The sequence below is a fragment of the Syzygium oleosum genome, unplaced genomic scaffold (assembly GCF_021117445.2).
Source record: "Syzygium oleosum isolate NSW1041296 unplaced genomic scaffold, Sole_v2.1 Sole_v2.11, whole genome shotgun sequence".
Lineage (NCBI taxonomy): Eukaryota > Viridiplantae > Streptophyta > Magnoliopsida > Myrtales > Myrtaceae > Syzygium > Syzygium oleosum.
Window position 1 is genome coordinate 1,384,188 of NW_026607495.1, and position 22,088 is coordinate 1,406,275.

General features: G+C 40.8%; 2 protein-coding genes across 2 annotated transcripts; both read right to left on the reverse strand.

Annotated features, from left to right (window-relative positions):
• Positions 1-113: 113 nt before the first annotated feature.
• On the reverse strand, positions 114-9,810 carry LOC115662937 (tonoplast dicarboxylate transporter). Its single transcript, XM_056315693.1, is given in 8 exon segments — positions 114-350; positions 521-664; positions 5,795-6,161; positions 6,299-6,395; positions 6,486-6,528; positions 6,697-7,069; positions 8,034-8,156; positions 9,209-9,810. Coding segments are annotated over 8 exon segments (1,704 nt in total). The 5' UTR covers positions 9,737-9,810; the 3' UTR covers positions 114-321.
• Positions 9,811-21,072: 11,262 nt separating this feature from the next.
• LOC115662938 (cysteine proteinase inhibitor 1-like) lies at positions 21,073-21,877 on the reverse strand. The gene has a single exon (XM_030585024.2). The coding sequence runs from the start codon at positions 21,642-21,644 to the stop codon at positions 21,279-21,281; it is 366 nt and encodes a 121-aa protein (XP_030440884.1). The 5' UTR covers positions 21,645-21,877; the 3' UTR covers positions 21,073-21,278.
• Positions 21,878-22,088: the final 211 nt, after the last annotated feature.

The following is a 22,088-nucleotide window of genomic DNA, read 5'->3' on the forward strand; positions in this document are numbered from 1 at the left end:
CCTGATTATGCATGGTTTTTGTTCATCCATCAATAATCGGAATCTTCAATCTTTTCGCTAATCTTCCAACAGTTTATATATCTCCGGTTCAAAATTCATAGTCGTTCCTGTACTTTCGTTTCAAGATATTCATTGCCCGCTCCATATTCAGTCGTTTTATATACAGAGAGAGTTGATAAGGAAAATTGAGAATAGTCCCCAAAGAATTAATCCTAACACTTGTACTAGACTGTTGATGAATCCTGGAACCTCTCTTTTGCCTGTTGAATTTGGGATGCAAAACTCCAATGGCAAAAGACAGCTCTCCTCTGCTATGGCACCTTACCATTTGTTTCCGAAGACATATGCTCCTACACCCAACAGAAAAAAAGAGCAGATCGAATCAGGTTTTGATCAGGAATTCGACGATAGAGCAGTTTTCATCTGAAGCGCGATTAAAGTCGAGTGACTCGATTGAGAACAAACGATGCGCTAACTGATGAAGTAGTTTACAACTTTACACCAAGAAGAGGGAGTTTACCTAATGTGGGCATCAGCAAGGACAGTATGGCAATGCCGGTAATCTTGAGAGGCAAACCGACCTTGATCATGCCGGCGATTTTGATGTGGCCGGTTGTGAAGCCGACGATGTTGGAAGGGGTGCAGGTGGGGAGCAAGAAAGTGATGGGGTTTTATCCGAAATTGAATTAGAATAATCACATAGATAATAGAAAAATTGACACACAGGTTTACCCAGATTCACTCCAGAATAGGGCTACGTCCTGTAAAGGGATTCCACTATGATATTTAGGTTTTCGACCACAGCTACTTGTTACAATGATCTTTCATACGAGTACAATATATATATAGGACTTAAAATGGGCCCAAAGTCCAAGACTAACCAAATCTCTTTGATCCCACAACAAACGGGTTAGCAAACCCGATGTTGTTTTGGGGCGCTACCCCCGAACCCCCGCTCGCTCACCGGCGAGTAGGGCTGCCGTTCGCTCATCGGGGAGCGGAACCCTCGCCAGCTGTCCGGTCAGCGGGACCCCCGAATCCCCGCATTCAGCGCGCAGGGGTCACATGTTGTCGGATCATACTTCGGTTTCCCTAAGCTCACGTGGGCGTGCCCGGTATGAGAAACAAAAGTCCCCGAAGTATTCACCAACTCCAACATTCTCCCACTTGGTGGATACTTCGCGCAAATGAGAGCCTTCCCAATATCATTCCTCTTCAATCCAATCGCTATAGAGCAACATTCAAACTTCGCACCCGTGACGGCTTTAGTAAGGAAGTCTAAACTATTTTTCACCGTATCGACCTTTATAAGCCGAACCACTTTCTTCTCCACTTTCTCTCGGATAAAATGATATTGTATGTCGATGTGCTTTGTGAGTGAGTGAAACGCTGGATTCTTAGCTAAATAAATAGCTCATTGGTTGTCATATCTCACCTCTACGGCACCTTGCTTAAAACCGAGCTCCAAGCACAATCGCCATAACCATACAGCCTCTTTTCCGGCATGAGTAAGAGCCATGTACTCAGCCTCCGTAGAAGAGAGCGCTACCACGCTTTGCCTCCTACTCATCCAACTCAGCACAGCTCCAAATAATGTGAAAACATACCCGCTAGTAGACCGTCTACTATCAATGTCTCCACCCCAATTTGCATCTACATGGCCCACGATATCGAGGATGTTTCCATTCCCGGTACCTTCAAAACATAAAGAAAAATTCCAAGTTCCATGAAGATACCTGAAAACCCTTTTTATTGCATTCCAATGTTCTCTACCCAGGTTGGACATAAATCGGCTCAAGACTCCCACTGCTTGGGCTATATCCGGGCGCGTGCACACCATAGCATACATCAAGCTACCCACTGCACTTGCGTACGGAACTCGGGCCATCTCTTCAGTCTCATCATCCGTTTTAGGGCACTGTTCCGCAGATAATTTGGTCCCTAAAGGTATGGGGGTACCAACAGGCTTGCAGTCCGTCATGTTGAATTTCTTCAACATTTCTTTGATGTATTTCTCTTGCCCTAGCCATAACTTCCGTTTCCCACGGTCCCTGGTAATCTGCATGCCCAAAATAAAATCTGCAGGCCCTAAATCTTTCATATCAAATTTCATAGCCAACAAATTTTTTACGGATTTCACCATCTTCACGCTATTCCCGATTAACAACATATCATCCACGTATAGTGTGAGAATGACAAACTGATCGGTAGCCCTCTTCACATAAACACAGTGGTCAGAATTTGAACGCACAAAATCAAGTTGGAGCATGTACGTGTCAAACTTCTGGTACCACATCCTCGGTGGCTGTTTCGGCCCATATAAAGATTTTTTCAGCTTGCACACCAGATTCTCCTTTTCTTTTGCTTCAAAACCTTCTGGTTGCCTCATATAAATCTCCTCCTCCAAGTCCCTATGAAGGAAAGCCGTTTTCACGTCCATCTGTTCCACCTCAAAATCGTATGCAGCTGCTATGGACAGAACAAACCGTATCGAGGTCAATTTCGCCACAGGGGAAAAAAATTTCATCATGGTCAACTCCCTCGATCTGAGAATACCCTTTGGTTACGAGCCTCGCCTTGTACTTTTCCACAGTCCCATCCGGTTTCAATTTTCGCTTGAACACCCACTTGCACCCAATTGCCTTTCTATCCTTAGGCAATTTACACAGGTTCCATGTTTCGTTATGATCAAGCGACTGCATCTCAACTATCATTGCGAGCTCCCACTGATTCGCGTCATCCATGGATCTTGCCTCTTTTCCAGTACTAAGATCATCCCCAGTAATGCTCAAGGCATGAAACATACTCAATGCACTAAGTGAGTATCGAAGTGGTACTCGCCTCTCCCGCGTTGATCTCCTGAGAGCCGGCATGTTATCTGTGTCCGGGTCTTCATCCGAATCTGCATCCTCAATTTCATTAACCAAGTCCTCTTGTTCCGAATCAGAATCAGACTCCACTTGTATACCTGGTGGAACCATTTCTACAGTTTCAACTTTCCGGTTTTCTTCAAGCATTATTACTTTCTTGGGCTCATCATTTTCCTGTGTGCTTGCCTAGGATTGTTTTTCAAGAAAGACAATATCCATGTTGTATACAATGGTCTTTGATTCAGGGTTCCACAGCTTATAGCCCTTGACCCCTTCCTTGTATCGAACGAATATGTTCCTTTTCAGACTTATTGTCAAGCTTACCCCTTTTTCTCCTTGGGTACATGAACATACGTGTCACACCCAAACACCCGAATATGTGACAAATTCGGCTTCTTCCCAAACACTGCCTCGTATGGTGTACGATCCTTCACTGATGAGGTCGGTGACCGGTTCTTCAAATAGCTGGCCGTGGCTACAGCTTCTGCCCAAAATGCAGGTTTCAAACCTGCCCAACTCAGCATGCATCTCGCCTTTTCTATGAGTGACCGGTTTAATCTTTCGGCCACCCCATTCTGTTGAGGTGTATATAAGGTCGTTTTTTGCCTCGCGATACCATTATCCACACAGAATTGCTCGAACTTGTCCGAACAGAATTCACCTCTGTTATCCGTACGAAGTATCTTGATTTTTCTGCCTAATTGATTTTCAACCAAAGCCTTAAATTCTCGAAATTTTTCGAATACATCAGATTTACTTTTAATAAAATAAATCCAACTATATTTGAAAAATCATCTATGAACGATACATCAAACCTAGATCCTCCAATAGATGGAGTTGAAGTAGGCCTGAAAACATCACTGTGAATAAGCTCCAGAATCTCTGTTGCTCTCGTACAGACGTGTTGGAAACTAACTCGGTTTTGTTTTCCATGAAGGCAATGTTCACAGAACCTAAAACCCATAGAGCAATCTGGTACTCCCTCTACCATTTGACTCGAAGCTAAAGTAGACAGACCATTTTCACCAATATGCCCTAGCCTCTGATGCCACAACATGGACGTGTCATATCCATCTTCCTTTGCCTTTTCAAAGACGAACCCACCACCAACAATCACCGTTTCCCCTAGCAGCTTGTACAACGTTCCATAATGGACTCCTCGTGCAATCACAATAGAACCCCGAGTCATCTTGCACGAATTTTTATCACAGCTGAAAGTAACGCCTGAATCAGCCATCGTACTGATTGATAACAGGTTTCTACTCATCAAGGGTATGTGCATCACGTCTGGAAGAGTCTTCACTGTGCCATTACTCATCCTCAGCTTCACCCTGCCACACTCGACAATCTGAATTGCAGTATCATCTCCGAGCATGACATCTCCACCATCATATTTCTCATATTCACAAAACCAGTGTCTATGAGGCGTCACGTGGTATGAAGCACCGGTGTCGACGAACCAAATATCCTTGTCTGACTGCGCCATACATGCAGCAGCTACATACATATCTCCTGTCTCGTCCTCCTTCTTTCCCGAGGATGATTCAGCTTCTTTCTTAGAAACAGGCTTGTTTTTACAATCCCGCTTCACATGGCCCCACTCTTGACATCTCCAGCACTGTACCCTCTTCTCCCTACTCTTGATTGTCCACGAGATTTGGATCTGGACCCTTTCCGATTTAGTCCCTTCTCTGCTGCCCTGCCCCTAGCCACCAACACCTCTTTATTGGAACTCTCTGACCCCTTTCTTCGTGTCTCCTCTGATAATAAGGCCGAACACACGACCTCATATGACAATTCCTTGTCCCCACCACCGATTACCACAATCAGGTTATCCCATGAATCCGACAGTGAACAGAGTAGTGTTATCGCCTTATCGTTATCCTGGAACTTAACACCGATTGATACGAGTTGGCTTATCAACGTGTTAAAGTTATACAGATGTGCAGCAAACGAGTCATCCTTGTGCATTCGAAGATTATATAGCTTCTTCCTTAAGAACAACTTATTTACCAGAGACTTACTTTGGAATAGCGACTCCAGTTTCTGCCATAAATCCCTGGCTGTAGGTTTATCCATCACATTCGTCAGAATGGAGTCCGCGAGACAAAGCCAGATCAAACCCTTTGCTTTCCGATCAATCCGATCCCAGTCTTCAATCTCCTTTAGATCTGGCTGTTTGAGAGTTGCCTCCGCTTCCTTACCTATCACGACACTAGCCATCGCAGCAACCGGCCTTTCCCTTATGATTGCCAACCAAAGATCTCGATCACAAAGAAGATTTTCCGTCTTCATCTTCCACAGATCAAAATGCTTCCCATCGAATTTTTCTATCTCAATCCGTGACCCTCCTGACATCTCAGATAAACCCTAATTCCTCGAACTTGGCTCTAATACTAATTAATGGGGTTTTATCCGAAATTGAATCAGAACAATCACACAGATAATTGAAAAATTGACACACAGGTTTACCCAGGTTCACCCCAGAATAGGGCTACGTCCTGCAAAGGGATTCCACTATGATATTTAGGTTTTCAACCACAGCCACTCGTTACAATGATCTCTCATACGAGTACAATATATATAGGACTTAAAATGGGCTCAAAGCCCAAGCCTATCCAAATCCCTTTGATCCCACAACAAACGGGTCATCAAACTCGATGTTGTTTCGGGGCTCTGCCCCCGAACCCCCGCTCGCTCACCGGCGAGTGGGGCTGCCGTCCACCCATCGGGGAGTGGAACCCCCGCCAGCTGTTCGGTCAGCAGGACCCCCGTGTCAGGGGCGCTACCCCCGAACCCCCGCATTCAGTGCGCAGGGGTCACATGTCGTCGGATCATACTTTAGATTCCCTAAACTCACATGGGCGTGCCCGATATGAGAAACAAGAGTCCCCGAAGTATTCGCCAACTCCAACAGAAAGTGAATTGAGCCCCGATCGCTCCGGGAACCATCAAGAGCAGCGGGTGCACGCCTATGGTCTTGGCAATCTGAATGAGGAGAGGGATGAGGAGTGTTGTGGTCACGTTGTTTGACGTGAACTCAATGATCGTCCCGCTTATGGTGCAGACGGCCAGGGCAATGGCCAGGTACGGTGCCGCCTCTAGGAATCCTAGGGTCTCCGATAGGACATCCGCGAGCCCGCTGGAGCGGACCCCATTAGCGATCGCGAAGCTAGCCCCGAGGAGGAGGATGATGTTCCACGGTAGCTTCTTGCACTTGTCCCAGTCCATCAGTTTCTCTCCTTTCTGCTTCTTGTTCGGGATTATGAAGAGCAACGTCGCCATCATCACCTGTTCTCAAGAGCAAAAATCACGCGATTAGGGTTTCGTAAATACCATGTTGCGTGACATCGCGACAAGAGCACAAGTCGATGTCCAGATGGATCGAACATTTGGTGTAACTTAGTTTTGAACTCATATATACTCACACTGATGGTTCCATCGCCTGCTCTTCCTTCAAATAGAGCTCCCCAGCCGGGAATGTCTTCTGTTATGCTTCTTGTCATCCACAAAACTATTAGCATATGCACATTTTTTTCATTTATTCATCTTAATAATGCTGTCAATCGCATAAGCTAGAGAAATTACTAGTAAAATTCAAGTTATGAATGCACCGAGAAGACGGTCAACACCATCTTTTCAGCAAATGCCATTGGACCTACTCTCAAATTTTTTCACACAAATTAACCTAAATTAGCTCATTCATCAACAAAGAAAAAGATGCCTGCCATTTTTCTTTTGATTAAGAAACACATTGCACTTAATGATTTCAAGACCAAGATCATGAAATGAAAGGTAGGAAAGTGAGTTTCGGGGTCTCATTTACCTAACAATTCAAGCTCTCTCTTGAGATGGGCCTTGTCCAAGTAAGCAAATAGAGCCCTTCCTGAGCCCCTTGAGCAGTACATCAAGCAGAGGATCCCCCACAAGCCCAAGAAGATCAACAAGGCCAGAGGGAACCCAAAGAAGAATCATGTGTTGTAGCTGATGGGGTTTGCCTCTGGGAAGTAGCTCTTCCACATCCCCACCAATATCAGGTTGACACCTGTCCCGGTGAGGGTGCTCATCCCCCCAACGGCGGTCAAGTATATCACCCCCAGCACCACCGCCTTGCAAAACTTACCCGCCGCGTCGGGCCGGGCTGGCCCCTCTAGGAGGCGTTGGAGGATCCCCGTGGCGACGGGTGTTGAGAAAAATCCCTAATGAGTTTTGAGGAATGACAAAACTATCTGTTACTGACCAGAATTACACTTACGTTATTTGATGCAGTTAAATGCTGAGTCATCAGACTTAGTCGATGAAAAGACTTTGTCATCAAACTCAAAATTACTCGTCAGATTCAATGAGTGTTATTTTTGGCAAGTTTATGCAGGATAATCAAATTGATATCTCAGGATATCCTAATTGGCAATCACAAGATCGTTCTTTAAACACGAAGAACTACACTTATGGAAACCTTGATTTAATTGTATGGGCGATCAAATCACTCGGAGATAATGGTTCTTTTTCTAACGGCTATGCATCCTATTTTGGAAAGAATCTCTAACAGGTTGATTTGGAGATCAATTCTCTGAAGACTGTCCAACGGATAGATTGAAAGTAGAGGAGTATAAAAGGAGTGCAAACATCGTACAAGAAATAAGAACTAGAATCGAGAATTCCAAAGTCTGAATAAAGCTTCGATCTTATACACTTGTGATTACTATATTCCACGTTGTAACTTTAGAAAGAAAATTACTTAAGTGAAGAGTGTATGTGATAGTGCGGTCTATCATCTATGAAGCACTGCTCTCATAATCTTCTGGTGATTCAATAGTGAAACACAACCAATAGGCTGCCAGCGTGGAGAGTAGACGTAGGCTTGATAAAACCGAACCACTATAAAGATCTGTGTGCAGTATTCTCTATCCCTAAACTTTCATTTATTATTACTGACATTATGCTACATACATATCTGTCAAACAAGATCGTCAGAACATCATCTTAGTCATCAGACGCAATCATCTGACGACAACTTACATGCAAAAATGTAATTCGCATCCATCTATTATTGTACATACGAGTTGTTGACCTCGACCATATTCATTCCGCATGTTTAAATCATCCAATTTGGTAAAATCACATATTCACCCCCCTCTAGGTAATAGAACTAGCCGTAACAACGGGCATCATCATCGCCGCCGCCGCCACATTATGCATCCACATGCTCACGAATGCCGTGGTTGTGCATATCCCGAGGAGCAACAGAGGCGAGTTCAGCGGCTCTCCGCAGAAAAGTAATGTTATCTGCCTCATTCACAATTACTAATTATTAGGGGTGTAAAAAAGAACCACCCACATTAAAACCTGAATGGACCCGAATTGACCAGAACAAAAGATTTTGAATCTTTCCGAATTGGGTTTCTCTTTTTTTCGGGTAGTAAGTAAAACAATAGGTTTCCGATGGTTTGATTGGTTTTATATCATAAACCCGAATCGATTCCAAAAACATTATTGAACTTACTTCAAAATCAAAACAAACATAGTAAACATAGTTTATCAAACACTAAACACATTCACGAATACGGAAAATAAAACCTGATAACCTGACATGATCATTTTTTGTTTAGTTCTATACGAGTTGGATCTTTAGTCTGATATCAGTGGAGACTCGAAACCGATTTGGCCTGTTGTCACCCCTACTAACGATAGAGCTATAACTTAAGGATGACCAATTTCTCAGCATACAATTCATAGGGTGGTTAAACTTTGTGCGTATACGTTTACACAGACCGATTTACTGAATACCCTACCGGCTAATATTATAATATTTTCCTATGAGACAACATGATGGTTTATAGGAATAGGGAATCACTCATCTACATGTGATGATGCTTCTTTAGTCCACATCACAATGACAAATACTTACATGCGTCATCATGGAGATTCCACCTCAATATAAAAGAAGGGCATCATTGAGATGATGTTAGTGACAATTAATCCACATTATAGAATGGCTTTGATCCGATGATCAAGCATAATGTACCATACAAATTATTAAAGCTCAAGAGAAACCCTCCATTTCGCTTTCACTTTGTGGACGAAAAGAGAGGATTGATACCACTTTTGGAAGGGCCAGGACCCAGCAATATGGGGTGTCCTAGGCTCATTGATTTGACACCAAAGTTAATCCAAGAAAAATAAATTTGAAACAAAGAAAAAGTGAAGATAGAAATTCTTGAAATTAATGTTTATACTCGAAATAACATATAGTGCAATAATCATGAACTATCTTGAAAATAAATTGCAAGTGGACTCATGTAGAAGAGGAGAAGGAAGATTATCGAAGAAGAGCTCACATTCAAGGCGAGTCTCCGGTGGATGTTATAGTGCTCGACGGCGAGAGCAAGGATGAAGCTCCCAAGGACGAGCGTGATCACGTCGTCCATGTAAGACCTGGTGACGGCGTCCGCAGACGCGATCCCGAGCATCGGGAACAGGAAGAGCGGCGCCATCAAGGTCACTGGCATCGGCACGGCCTCAGTCAGCCACCACGCGAACATCCACACCAGCACGCCGAGCATGTTACAGCCAGCCCCCAGCCCGTCGAGCCTCACGCAGAGGCACGTCACGGCGCACAGGAGCGGGCTGAGGGCGACAAACGCATTCCCCGGCATGAAGAGATCGAGGAGGGGCGAGGGGGACGGCGAAACGAGCGGCCCTCGTCTGTCGCAATCTCCGCGGAGCGGGAGGAGAGGGGTTGTGGGGTCATCGTTGTTGCCATTCATCTTGTGGGGAGGTGGGGAGGAATTGTATGGGAAGCGTTTCTTTTGTATCTGTGAAATTTGGAGCTCAGTTGGTCCCGCTTTGGCAGTGGACAAATTCATCTTTTTCTTCTCATGGCAATTTTATTATTATCTTGCAATTTTTTTGGGTCTTGGATGTTGTCAATTAATGAAATTAAATGCGGTCTTAGACTTACTTTGTTTAATGTCAATATCATCTTCTTCAATATTTTAACTAGATGGTAGTCCTTAATTAATTTTTATTTTCTTGCCGCCACATGCAAGTGTGTCCATGCAGATCACATGGCAGCGTTGAGACTTTTTCAAACGTACAATCCCAGTTCTTTTTTTCTTTCTGCTTATGCAATTTCAACTTGATTTCATTCCATACTTATAGACGATTTTCCGATAATGTTTCCTTCCATCCTAGTAGAAACAAAAAAGAAAGATTGAAAATGTCTCAATCCGAATCACTGTCATGGCCATCCAAACGAAACCCGCCTTTGATCTGACCGGGAAGATGTTGCGCCATGCAAAATAAGCCGAGGCTGGAACCCGGCTCTGACATCATGTTACAATGCTTTTTCCAAAAAATTTAATCAATAAGTAGAGAGAGACCACATATAGATGTGAAAAATATATAAAATCCATACATGACTATCCTAACACTTTAATATTAATATGTTTTTTTAATTATTATGCCATTTATGAAGCTAAAATACACATCGATTAATCTTTGGTCAACACAAGAAATATCGAATTCTAATTACGTGACGTGGAATTATAATTAGTGCTAATCACCCTGAGGTGCTAGAAGCCTGCGAGATGCTGATGAGATCGTTTTCAGGCGCGTGGAGCCCCAACGCTGGAGAATTTAAGTATGACACTCAGCTCCATTTTTACTTTTTTCTTTCTTAAACTGTCGCCGTTGCGTCGTTTCCCATATGTGGTCATTTTGTAAAATCAAATGTTGTCTTAATCCAATTTGCTTACGTGGAATTTCTCGATGAAGATTGAGCTGATGACACGTTAGCACCGCCTGCTGATTATCATCATCTTTTTTTTTATTAGCAAAATGCATTAAATTAATAATATGAGTTGGATGTTGTTTAATGGGTATTGATTCGCTAAATGGCTGCGGATTTGATTTATCACGTTCGTTCCAATTTGGCCAGAAGAAGTGTTGAAGAGATAAGAATCATGGCTCGATCATGCTCTTACACAACATAGGTTGAGTTAATCTCCTTATTTTAACATCTCGAGTTACATTAGTATTTGGAAAATTGTCCCATCAATTCTAAACTCATCGTTTGGGTACTAATTCTATTATACATTTTTCAACGTTGTTGCTTTAGTCATAAATTTTTGCGCGAAATTCCAATATAGTACTCCTGGCCAAATTTTCGCTGGAAATCATTGACATGCCGGTGTGCCAATCGTCGGCCATCCTACGTGCCATACTGGTACGTCAATGATTTCTGATGAAAATTTGCTTGAAAGATTATATTGGAATCTCGTGCAAAAATTTAGAACTAAATAGATAATATTAAAAAATTTATGATTAAATTGGCATCCAGAACTGATCGAATACTTTTGCCCATTAGTATCACCTTCGAGAATCTCTAATGTTCCGATCTTTACCTTTCCTATCCTATCCCAACTTAGAGGAATTTACACGTAATTTTAATGAGGGTCAAACACGTAGCCTCCGGCATGCTGTCTGGCTATGCCAACCTTAACCTAGGAAGGAGGTTCACGAGGGACTTTTGGGGTGGACCAAAAGGCAGCAGCAACAAAACAATCCAATAGCCGACAACCTTCCAAGAACCTTTAGTACCATCCGACCTAGCACCATTTCTCTCTCTTCATCAGCTCCAAAGTTTGGAAATAATAATTTAGATGATCGATTGAAGGGCATGGGTACGTGCCACGTGGGCACAGCAGACAGCAAGGTGGGCCAATAATAATGCAGCACTCCGGGCCAAAAACTTTTCTGTGGCCCCCACCGAAAGGGTTGATGATGATCTGGCAGCACTTTCGCACGTTGTGATGATCTGGCATGTTTTGATTGACTAGAAGTCGGGTGATGGACCAATCCATAGATACACGTTCATGTCGAAGGTCTTCCACGCGTGGCATCTTCTTAGTGGCTACGTACGCCTAATGATTGAAGATGGTGGCCAAAAATGGGCAGGGTGGGGCTGATCGATTTGTGGTTAACTTAGGCTGCGCTTGAAAAGCATTGTCAAGAGATTTTGAACTTACAAAAAGCTTTTGGCAAGAAGAATTGTGTTTGGTGAAGTAATTTCGAAGCCGATTTGGCAAATGCAATGCATTCCGAAAGCCCTTTCTTTCAAGGCAAGGGCAAATCGGCTTTGGGCATTTTAGCATTTTTGGATATGCCGAAACAAAGAGCTGATGAAAGTTCTCGATTTTCCTTTTCACCCTCGTTCAATAACTGTAATTTCAAATTGATAAAACAAAATCCTAAATCTCTGTCTTTTTTCTACATGCTTGACCAAAGGTCTTTTTAACATGTAGCGTGTTTTTGGTGGCTACGTGCACCAAATGGTGTCCATCAATGTTACGGTCTCCATTGGAGATGATTTAAACAAGTGGGAGGGATCAATGAGCTTGTTACAATCGTTAGCCTCCTTTGTGTTAAAGAACAAATGGAGTATATGGTAAAAAAGATTACATGAGTTACATTATCAAAATTATGGGATAGAAGTAGATATTGGTAGTGCAACCTTGTTTTACCGGGAATAATGATCATATCACAGACGGCCAATTGTGTATATTCATTTTGAGCTCTTGTTGCCAATATTACAGTTCAGTACTTGAGATCAAAATTGTGCAATGTCTGATTCCCTTGACTCGCTCATTATTTATTAGAGTCGTCTGAGCTCGATTTTCCCCATGTCAATCGCTCACTATTCACTTGACCCACCTTGGATCTTAGAGAGAAACTCTAGAAAGAAAAGGGTTTGAGAGAGAGTGCTCTATTACTCTTCTTGTGTGGATATTTGTGCAAGGTTAGAAATGAGGGGAGGGGCACTATATGAATGTGAACCCCTCCAATTACAACCGTAGATCTCTATTCGATCTAATAGTAGGGATCTAATCTCCCCATCCACGAGCAACACATTAATTACAAGAATTTTCTTGGATGCAAAAGTACATAAATAAAAAAAATCCTAGAGAAACTTGAAAGCATGCCCGGTCATTTCGATCACCCTTGGCCTATTGCACCTTAAAAATCTCAGGTCTGTGACATTCACCTCTGACCAACTCGGTGATCTCGAATCGAAATCATTCACTTGCTAGATCAACTCTTTCTCCTGATCATCGACTCCCTCGTAGATTGTTTTCGGAGTCCGCTTAGCGAGTGTTAATATATCCCACATTGCCTGTCTATCGGGTCTATATGCTCTTTATATACATATGTAGTCCCTTCATTTACCAGTTTAAATTTTTGGATTGGATCTTTTGACTTCGAGGATTCGAAGCATCGGATTCTTTGTATTGAACCCAGTCGTGTAGCTAGTTGTCAATGATTCACGTTCAGTCGGCATCACAACCTGGATAAGTTTCTTGCCGAGCTGTGCGAGACTGAGGCATTGATGGATGAGATCGTAGCTATTTACACCTAAATTTCGATCGACCATTTAATGATACTTTGCATAGAAAATTAGGGATTAAATTTTAATCCCTAAACAAAAATATTAAAATTGTATAGCATATAGTTTGAGTCCATATAGGTTAGTTGCATTCCGTATCGGACCGGCTGTGGCGAGAAAGCTAAAAATTCATCGCGTAAACCGAGCTCAAGCACTCGGCTCACTCAAGGGATTGGGGGCCAAAATTCACAAGTCTAAAAGGCTTTGGTTGTTTTAATTTGAGCTTAATCAGTCCGAATTAATTTAGCCCATTTGAAATTAAAATAATATTAAATGATAAAGCCTAAGTCTAAGCCCATTAGGACTAGGAAGCCCGGTTAATTAATCTAGGGTTGCGATATAAATATGTCGTTATGCGTCATAATCAAGGGAGGACTTTCATAATTTTCGGAGGCCACACAATTTCATACACGGCCACGAGGGAGCGAGAGAGAACCACAAAAGAGAGAGGAGATTTACGCATGATCTCTCAAAAATTTTCTCCGGCATCCACTGAGCTACATCTGCAAGTAACACCACTTTGATGCCCCTTGAATACATTGGCGTTTCCCTGCTCTTGGATCATCATCCGCAAGGAGCTTCACCGGCGTTCGCACTTTGGAGTATATCAACCCACTTCACTAGTGGTTGAAATTCGATCAAAGAACGCGAGAATTCTTAGTTCTCCGATTCACGTTCATCCATGGAGCCAATGAGTCTCAGCCAAAGGAAGACCACATGAAAAGTGGACAACGTCCAGCTTGAAGCGGTGCAAATTTAGCCGTTAGTGGGAGATAGTGGAAGATTTGAGACAAAGGCCACGTTTTGTCAACTGGGAAGAAGTCAAAAGGGAGTAGAGGTTTCCATACGGGAACCCACACGTTGAGAGAGAAAGACAAAGGAGTTTGCCCTCTCCCTTCCGCGATTGCGGCTGTTACGCCTCCTACATCTACGACGGGCCTGCTCAATGCACGCCATAATCCAGCCCGACGATAGCTAGCCACGGTGAAAATTCTCTCAGATTTGCTGTCCATTGTTCGACGCCCACTGGTTCATACCGAGCTTCGATACTTCACCAAGCAACACCGGAGCCACACCGCGCCCGCCGTCGGTCACCATCCCGATCCGCAAGCCTGAGTCCGATCCAAGTTCGAATCTGAAATATCCGTCAAATTAGGTATGATCGATATCCAATATTTTTTCAGAATATTTTAAATTCCTAGTTTAGGTGTTTTAAATATTCTGTGAATATTTGGTGGATTGCTAAATCTTAGGGATATTGTTTGCTCTATCCGCAATATTCTAAAACACTCAAAATTAGGAATTATTCCTAATTTGGCAACGTATCTGGACGACTATCCGAACTTATCCCTAAGGTACAATATGCGGCGAAACGGAAAAATCGTTATCTTATCCATAATCACTTGGATGCGATAACAGATTTTATCTGCTTTCCAAATTCGAACAATCGGCTTTCCGTTGATATCTATAGCCCTATAGATATGACCGTTAATTTGATTTCCTTTCGTAATTCAAATTTGATAAGAAGAATCTTGCGGATTACGTGGATTGTTTGAACGTGGTTGTTATCTTTGTTTGATTGCTTTCCTTTTAAATAAAGAAAATCCAAAAATTTGTTAGTTAGATTTAACTTAGAAGTTTTGCATGTTTAGGGAACCCTAAATGTATCTAGAAGATAGGATAATTATTTAATTTAAATTAGAACTTGAGATAATTTATTTCCTAGTTTAAATTAGGTGTTATTCTAATCCTAATAGATTATTTAGGTTATTTTAAAATTTCGAATTTTAATAAAAATCCCAAAAAAAGAATCACTTTAGGATAGATCAAATCATTTTCTCTAGGATAGATTGCATGTTGATTTGAGTATTTTTAATTCCGAATTTCAATGAGAAAAATAAAAAAATAAATCATTTGTCCGTCATTAGAATTAGGTCACGTCATCGCATGACATATAGTTCGCATGCTAGGTTGCATTAATTGCATGTCATGTTTTTGCACGTCATTGCATATAGGTTAGTTTGCATTTTAATAAAGCGCAAACCCTAAAGAACATCTTGAGTGCCTTGCTTTGTTAATTAGAAATCATATTAGGATTGTCTGTATGATTTTCTACTAACAATGCAGATGCTTGCGTTACATTAAGGTATGTCATTCTCCTAATCTTGCAATTTATTTATTGCTTTCTTGGGTGTTAAAATGGTGGTTTGCGCACCCGCATGAATACCTCACATGTTAGTGATTAGGTAATAAAATGGATCCAGACTGCCTGCATAAACATTTTTGAAAAGAAAAGGTACCGAAAGGACGTTAGATCTAGCGTAACCAAGTCCTCGAGCTTAGAATCTCTGGTTCGTAAGAATAAAACATATCTCCATATGTTTTATTTAGGTTTCTAATCGACCTACGACAAATAGATTAGTGGCGACTCCAAACATGAAAACTTTTGTATATTAAAAACTTAAACCCTAAGTTGCGAATTGATAGGGTTTGGGAGGGCCCGAGTTAGGCTTAGTCTTAATAATCCATTAGCCTGAGAAATTTAGGTCGCGATAGTAGCCATCGTTTGCCCTCACAACGAAGTCCTTCGCACACTGCAGTTAAAGAACGAGGATTTGTTCATTTCACATGAAAAGAGTGTTGACAAATATCGCTTCATTTGTCCAATTTATTGACGGACGATGCTTGTCACTCTTTTTTCGCAACAAAATAGAAGGCTTATAACTAATCACATACCTTTCATTTCCGGTCTTCTCTTGCTTGTATGCGGCAAGACTCCCATTTACCCAACAATGTATATTGAGCATATTAATCAACAATCGAACTCATATGTAAAGATATGCAACCACAAAATAGTGGTCGTCGAGCTTATGATAAAAAAAAATTTATAGATTGAATACACCATGATTTAATAGTTGAATGAAAATGAGCCCCCGATTGGAGAGAAGCTATGCCACTCTTTATAGAAAATCCATAGAGAAACTTCTCGAACCAAAGCGCCAATAAAATCAGTGTCTGAATCCGTATCTGAACCTTTGATATGGTGAATCTATTCTTTGCACGGTCAATTAAGGCGAGACTAATTCCGTAACTGCGATCATATCTACTTTTTCAGTCTTTTTTTTTTTTTGCAAGTAAGCCCACTTTACGCGAATAAGTCACGAGCCCATGAAATGGTAAGAGAAATAGATTCAATTCCGATGAGCCTAAATCTAATGATCTAATGTCACTATCGCTTGCTTCGGCTCTTTTCTTTTCATTTAGGGGGTGAGATAAGTGTACACGAAAAGAGAATTGTATAATCTTTTTTTTTCATTTTTTTGTGCAAATAAGCCCATTTTATGTAAATAAGCCACAAGCGCATGAAATGCGCCACAAAACTCTAAACTCATACATCATATAAGATGTGATTCAAAAATAGAAATAATCCTAGCATATCACACTCATCACAAACTTCTTATCCCTATTCAAAGTTTCTGAGGTATGTAAGGTGACATATATGCTTGCTATGGAAATACATGGCAAGTGAAATCTCAGATATGCATTGCCCACATTAACATTCTTTGAGATTTGGTAACTCTAATTATGGAAAACCATTTTTCCAAGTTTATCAATTCATTAAAAGAGAAAGGAAAAGGATATATTGCAATTATGCTAACTATGAAAATCATAATAAGTTAAATCTCGACACTATATTGCCCACGTGAACGGCCTTTGACACTTGTCAACATTACTTACGTAAAAAAAGGAAAATTAAGTTGTAAAGCCATTCAATATGTTCCCAAAAGATTTTGAATTTACAAGATTTATGCCTTAAATAATAAATAGAAAACAACAAGTTAAAATTATGTCAACTTTGAAAATATATGGCAAGTAAATTCTCAACTACATGACAAGTTTTCAATATTAACCCAAATTTATCAAGTCATTAAAGAATTTATAATTAGAGAAAGACATATACACCAGCTATAAATATACATGACAGGTGAAATCTCAGCAATGCATTGTCCATATTAATATTCTTCGACACTTGGTAACTCTAATTAGACAAGGACAAGCACGGAGACCACTGGTTCATTGTCCACAAAACGTTGATCCACATCACCATGCCAACTCTAGTAATGTTTGCGATGGCTTGGAAGAATCAAGATAAGGTGAACCACTAGATGGACCTTGGTGATGGTGAACAAGCTTAGAATGGTAATATTTGTTGAAGCTTGGAAGGACCGCACTTGTGAAAGTGAACAACTTAGTAAAGTTACAATCGTCAATATGCTTGGAAGGACCAGAAGATAACAGAGTAACGGATCGCTATTGGGACAATAAATTGTTTGCTGGAGTAGTCTCTTCATATGAGGTGGGAAGATAGTGACAATGCCGATAATCCAATGAGTTTAGTGAAAATGAGAAATCAACGGTGATGTTGATGTCATTAGAGGTCTTGGATGCTGACTTGGTCAATCAGTGAAGACGAAGAATCATCGGGAATGCTAATGTCTTTGAAGTCTTTGGAAGCTTATGAAGCCAAGAGGATCATTGGAAGATTGATTGGAAGTCATTCCACACAATTTCGTTGGGGGGTATCACCAACAAGTTATTAATGATCTACACTCCTCATTATATGGGTAAGGGATAGTGTAGATAACGAGTTGTGGGAAGTGGTGTTCGCACGCTCATCTGACTGGAATGTTGATCAACACCAATATAGCCGTTACAAAGGCTTGGAATTCGCATCATGAGAACTGGAGATGAATCAGAGTAGTAACGACAAAATTGACAAAAGATAGACATTGACAGGAGTAGTCTGACTAGTTTGGGAAACTATCACAGTCAGCGATAGCTATTATGATGCTGGTGAGTGATAGGGAGTCGTTCTACTGATGGCAATGGTAATACCAATGGATACTTCATGGAGTTGAGTGTCAAACGGTCATTTGAGGGTTGCATGGCTATATGTACTCAATCCAAGTGAAATAGTAAGGTTGAGGTGGAAATGATCAAACCAAGCCTATAGCTCATGGGTATTCTTCTTTACTTTTTTCTTTTTTCTGTTGTTAGCACCTATGATGCTAATAATGTCTCTATGTTTGTGATGTTAAGTTGTAATCATAGTAGAGTCAAGTATACAAGTGTAAGAGCAGTGATTGTGTCTTGATAGTGTGATCTATCGCGTGAAAGGAACAATACTTACCAGTTGTAACTTGCAATGTTGATTACTAGTGGATTTCAGCCTATTATGACCGTTAGTATTGAGAGTGAATGTAGGCTTAGGGATAAAGCCTACAAAACTCAGTGTGCTGTCTTCTATCTCTTCATTATATGTTTATATCGTAATAACAATCAAAATATGGTCAAAAGAAAGAATCATTATTTGACAGGACTTCTTCCTATACCTATGAATTCCATTGGACCCAAAAATGTTACATCGGAAAAATCTTTTGAGTCTTCTAATATCAATAGGTTGATTGTTTCACTTCTCGATCTTCCAAAAGGAAAAAAGATCTCTGAGAGTTGTTTCCTAGATCTGAAAAAGAAAGTACTTGGGTTCTCCCAATAACGAAAAAATGTATCATGCCTCAATCTAATTGGGGTTCACAGTGGTGGAGGAACTCAATCGAAAAAAAGAGGGATTCTAGTTGTAAGATATATAATGAAACCGTCGTTGGATTTGAGATCTCATTCAAAGAGAAAGAAATCAAATATTTATCGGCACCGCACTTGATTACGTTATTAGTTCATCAGCAGAACTCATGATTACATTAAATTATTGCTGCTACTAATGAAGCTTCACTTGTTGTGTTCCACAAAAGTCCTTTATAGTTTCTCATTCAACCTATTCACCCCCATCTAGGTTGTATTGTTAGCCCCAACAATTGGTGTAGGAGCCTAGTTGCTTATTATTATAAGTGCTTTACTTCTTTGCATAAAGATCTTGTTATGACTAACTTTACTAGAGGTGTTTTTACAAATTTCTATTTGTTATAGATTTATTCTTTGAATTCAAGATTTCTTTAATTACTTCGTTGCTTTTAAGGATTTCTTTATTTTGAATCAAATGTTTCATATTTGTAGTTTACTAAAAGATCCTCTTTCAAAATTTCATGAAATCTCCTTCTTGGCATTGAAAGAGTTTTCAGATTACTTTGATTGTACTTTTTGCAAGTATTATGACTAAATTGCAAGTTCGTAACAAATATTAGGATTTTTAGTGAATATATCCCTATAAACAAATATACTTTTTTCGGTCTTTGAAGAAAATTTATTTAATGAAATGAACAATAGTTACCACATGATACTCAAACTTCGTAAATTTCGTTTTCTTTCATATAATCTAGTTTTTGAATTGATGAAATTCATCAATTTTCACACTCCTAAATTCCATCCAACAGCGAGATCAACTGAAGAAAAAGAAATGGGTTAATACCACGAAAAACCCCAAACCGGTACACCTGTGATAATTTTATCTCAAACTAATTTTTTGACCGCAAAAAACCCCAAATTGGTACACCTGTGACAAATTTACCCTCAGTTTATTTCCGTTAAATTTTACTGTCAAATTGATTTGTTAAATGACATGCGACAGCTGTCTGATTTGCCAGTTTTATGTTTTACCCTATGTTTGTCACATGTGTACCAATTTGTGATTTTTTGTGGTATAAATCTAGTTTAACAGAAATCAACGGAGGGTAAATTTATCACAAATGTACCAGTTTGAGGTTTTTAATGGTCAAAATATTAGTTTTGAGTAAATTTGTCACAAGTGTACCAGTTTGGGGTTTTTTGTGGTCAAAAAATTAATTTTGAGTAAAATTATCACAAGTGTACCAGTTTGGGATTTTTTGTGGTCAGAAAATTAATTTTGAGTAAAATTATCACAAGTATACTAATTTGGGGTTTTTCATTGTATTAATCCAAAAGATAAAGATCAGCCAAAAATTTTGAAAAAGAACAGACAACTGTATAAGTTCTTCCCTTCAATCATAAAGCTAATTATAATTGACTATTGTGTCGCCCGCACCATATTCGATCATTTTATATTACAGACTGTTGTAGGAAAATCAAAATAGCCTAAAAATATTAGCAATTTAAAAAGAATATTTGCTAAGAAGTGGAGCTCGGTTGGGTCCAGATCAAGTACGAGTATGGGAATGGGGCGCTAAATTTGTACCGCATAAAATGGGTCCATATTTATTACATTGGTCAATTTGGATTGAAATACTTTCGATATGGTTGGACGCAAAGCTGTCCTAATCCACCTGTTTGACGGGGTTATTTAGTCTTCATTCTTACGTCTCCCCTAATTTTTTAATTTTTATTCTTCTTACTTATCTTCCAACGTCCCATCACCGAACGCGCTCTTAAATTTCGTCGAGTCACCACAGCCAAGAAACTATCTTTTTCTTTTCGACCAGAAGTCAACAGAACGTAATCTTCGGCGCATGATAATTTGTCTGAAAAAACCCTTTTTCTTTATTTCGAATCGAACATAGCACAAAGTTATGTACAAAAAAAAGTGATTTATTTGTAGTCAGGCTATAAGGTCTGTCCCCCGTCAGATCTGCTGGATCCCACAGTCATCTCGACGTTTCTCGACCGTCCATCCCCATCACGAGTGAAAGATCAACGATAACATCTTTCTTCATCTGCAGATTTCTCTCTTCGGCTGACTGACCTAATCTGATCCATCTTCGCAAGATTCTTGCACGTCGCATGCAGCAAACATCAGACCCAGAAAAGCAAGAGCAGAACAAGAAAAAGGAAAGGAAAACATGGGATCTCTCGAATTGCAACGAAGTTTTCAAACGGAAACAGCGCATCAGATCGGACTGAAGCTTCCATCCCTAACGACAAACAACCAGATCTCACTTCTGCAGACTCTTTAATTTATTCTCAAACTGCTGAAACTGTAATATGACCGAGGATTACTAGTAATAACTCAGAAGAAGTACGACGAAACGATGAACTCAGGCTCTGCCGTGAACGGCCTTGAACGACGAGAGGCGCCTGACATGCTCCCACGGCTTGTCAAAAACGAGGGCCTCGAAGTTCTTCGTGTTGGCCCCGTCCTTGACCTCGACGACGAGCCTGTAGTTCGTCCCGGAGACGACCTGGGTCTCGCCTTTCACCACCTTCTTCAGCAGCAGCCCCGTATTGGCATCGTCATTGTGCGTCTTGACGGCGAACTCAGCGATCTCCCTCACGTACGGGTCGCTCAGGTTCTTTATCGGCGTCCATCCCCCGAGCAGCGGCTCCCCGGGGGCCGCCCCGAAGGCCGAGACTTGGAGGAGGAGCAGGGCGGCGGCGGCGGCGGCGAGGAGGAGGAGTCTCATTTTCGGGTTTGGTTTTTGGTTTTGGTAACTGTTTTATGCTTCAGTTTTCTTGGTGGGGGCTTGGAAAGTGAATGCTTATCCGGGTGGAGAATACGTGCAGTTATAGCCCTTAGGAATTGCGAGGAACACGGACACATGTCGTGTGGCGGGGGGTAAAGAATAAATTTTTTCTTGGGTCGACTTGGAATTTATGGCAAGGTTGTAGTTATTTAATGGATTTAAGGATTTAATGTGTTAAAGAAGTGAGGGTACTAAAATAATACGAAAAAAATATTCGCAATGCAGAAATATACATGTTCATGTGTTTTTAAGCGGGTTTATATTAGGGTTAATACTACTAAAAACTCTATATTGGTACATATGTGACAAATTTACCACAAACTAATTTTTTAGACATCAAAAACCGTAAATTGGTACACCTATAACAAATTTACCCTCCGTTAG

Coding starts and splice junctions, on each gene's coding strand:
- LOC115662938 (XM_030585024.2), bottom strand. CDS start 21,644: ATGAGACTCCTCCTCCTCGCCGCCGCCGCCGCCGCCCTGCTCCTCCTC.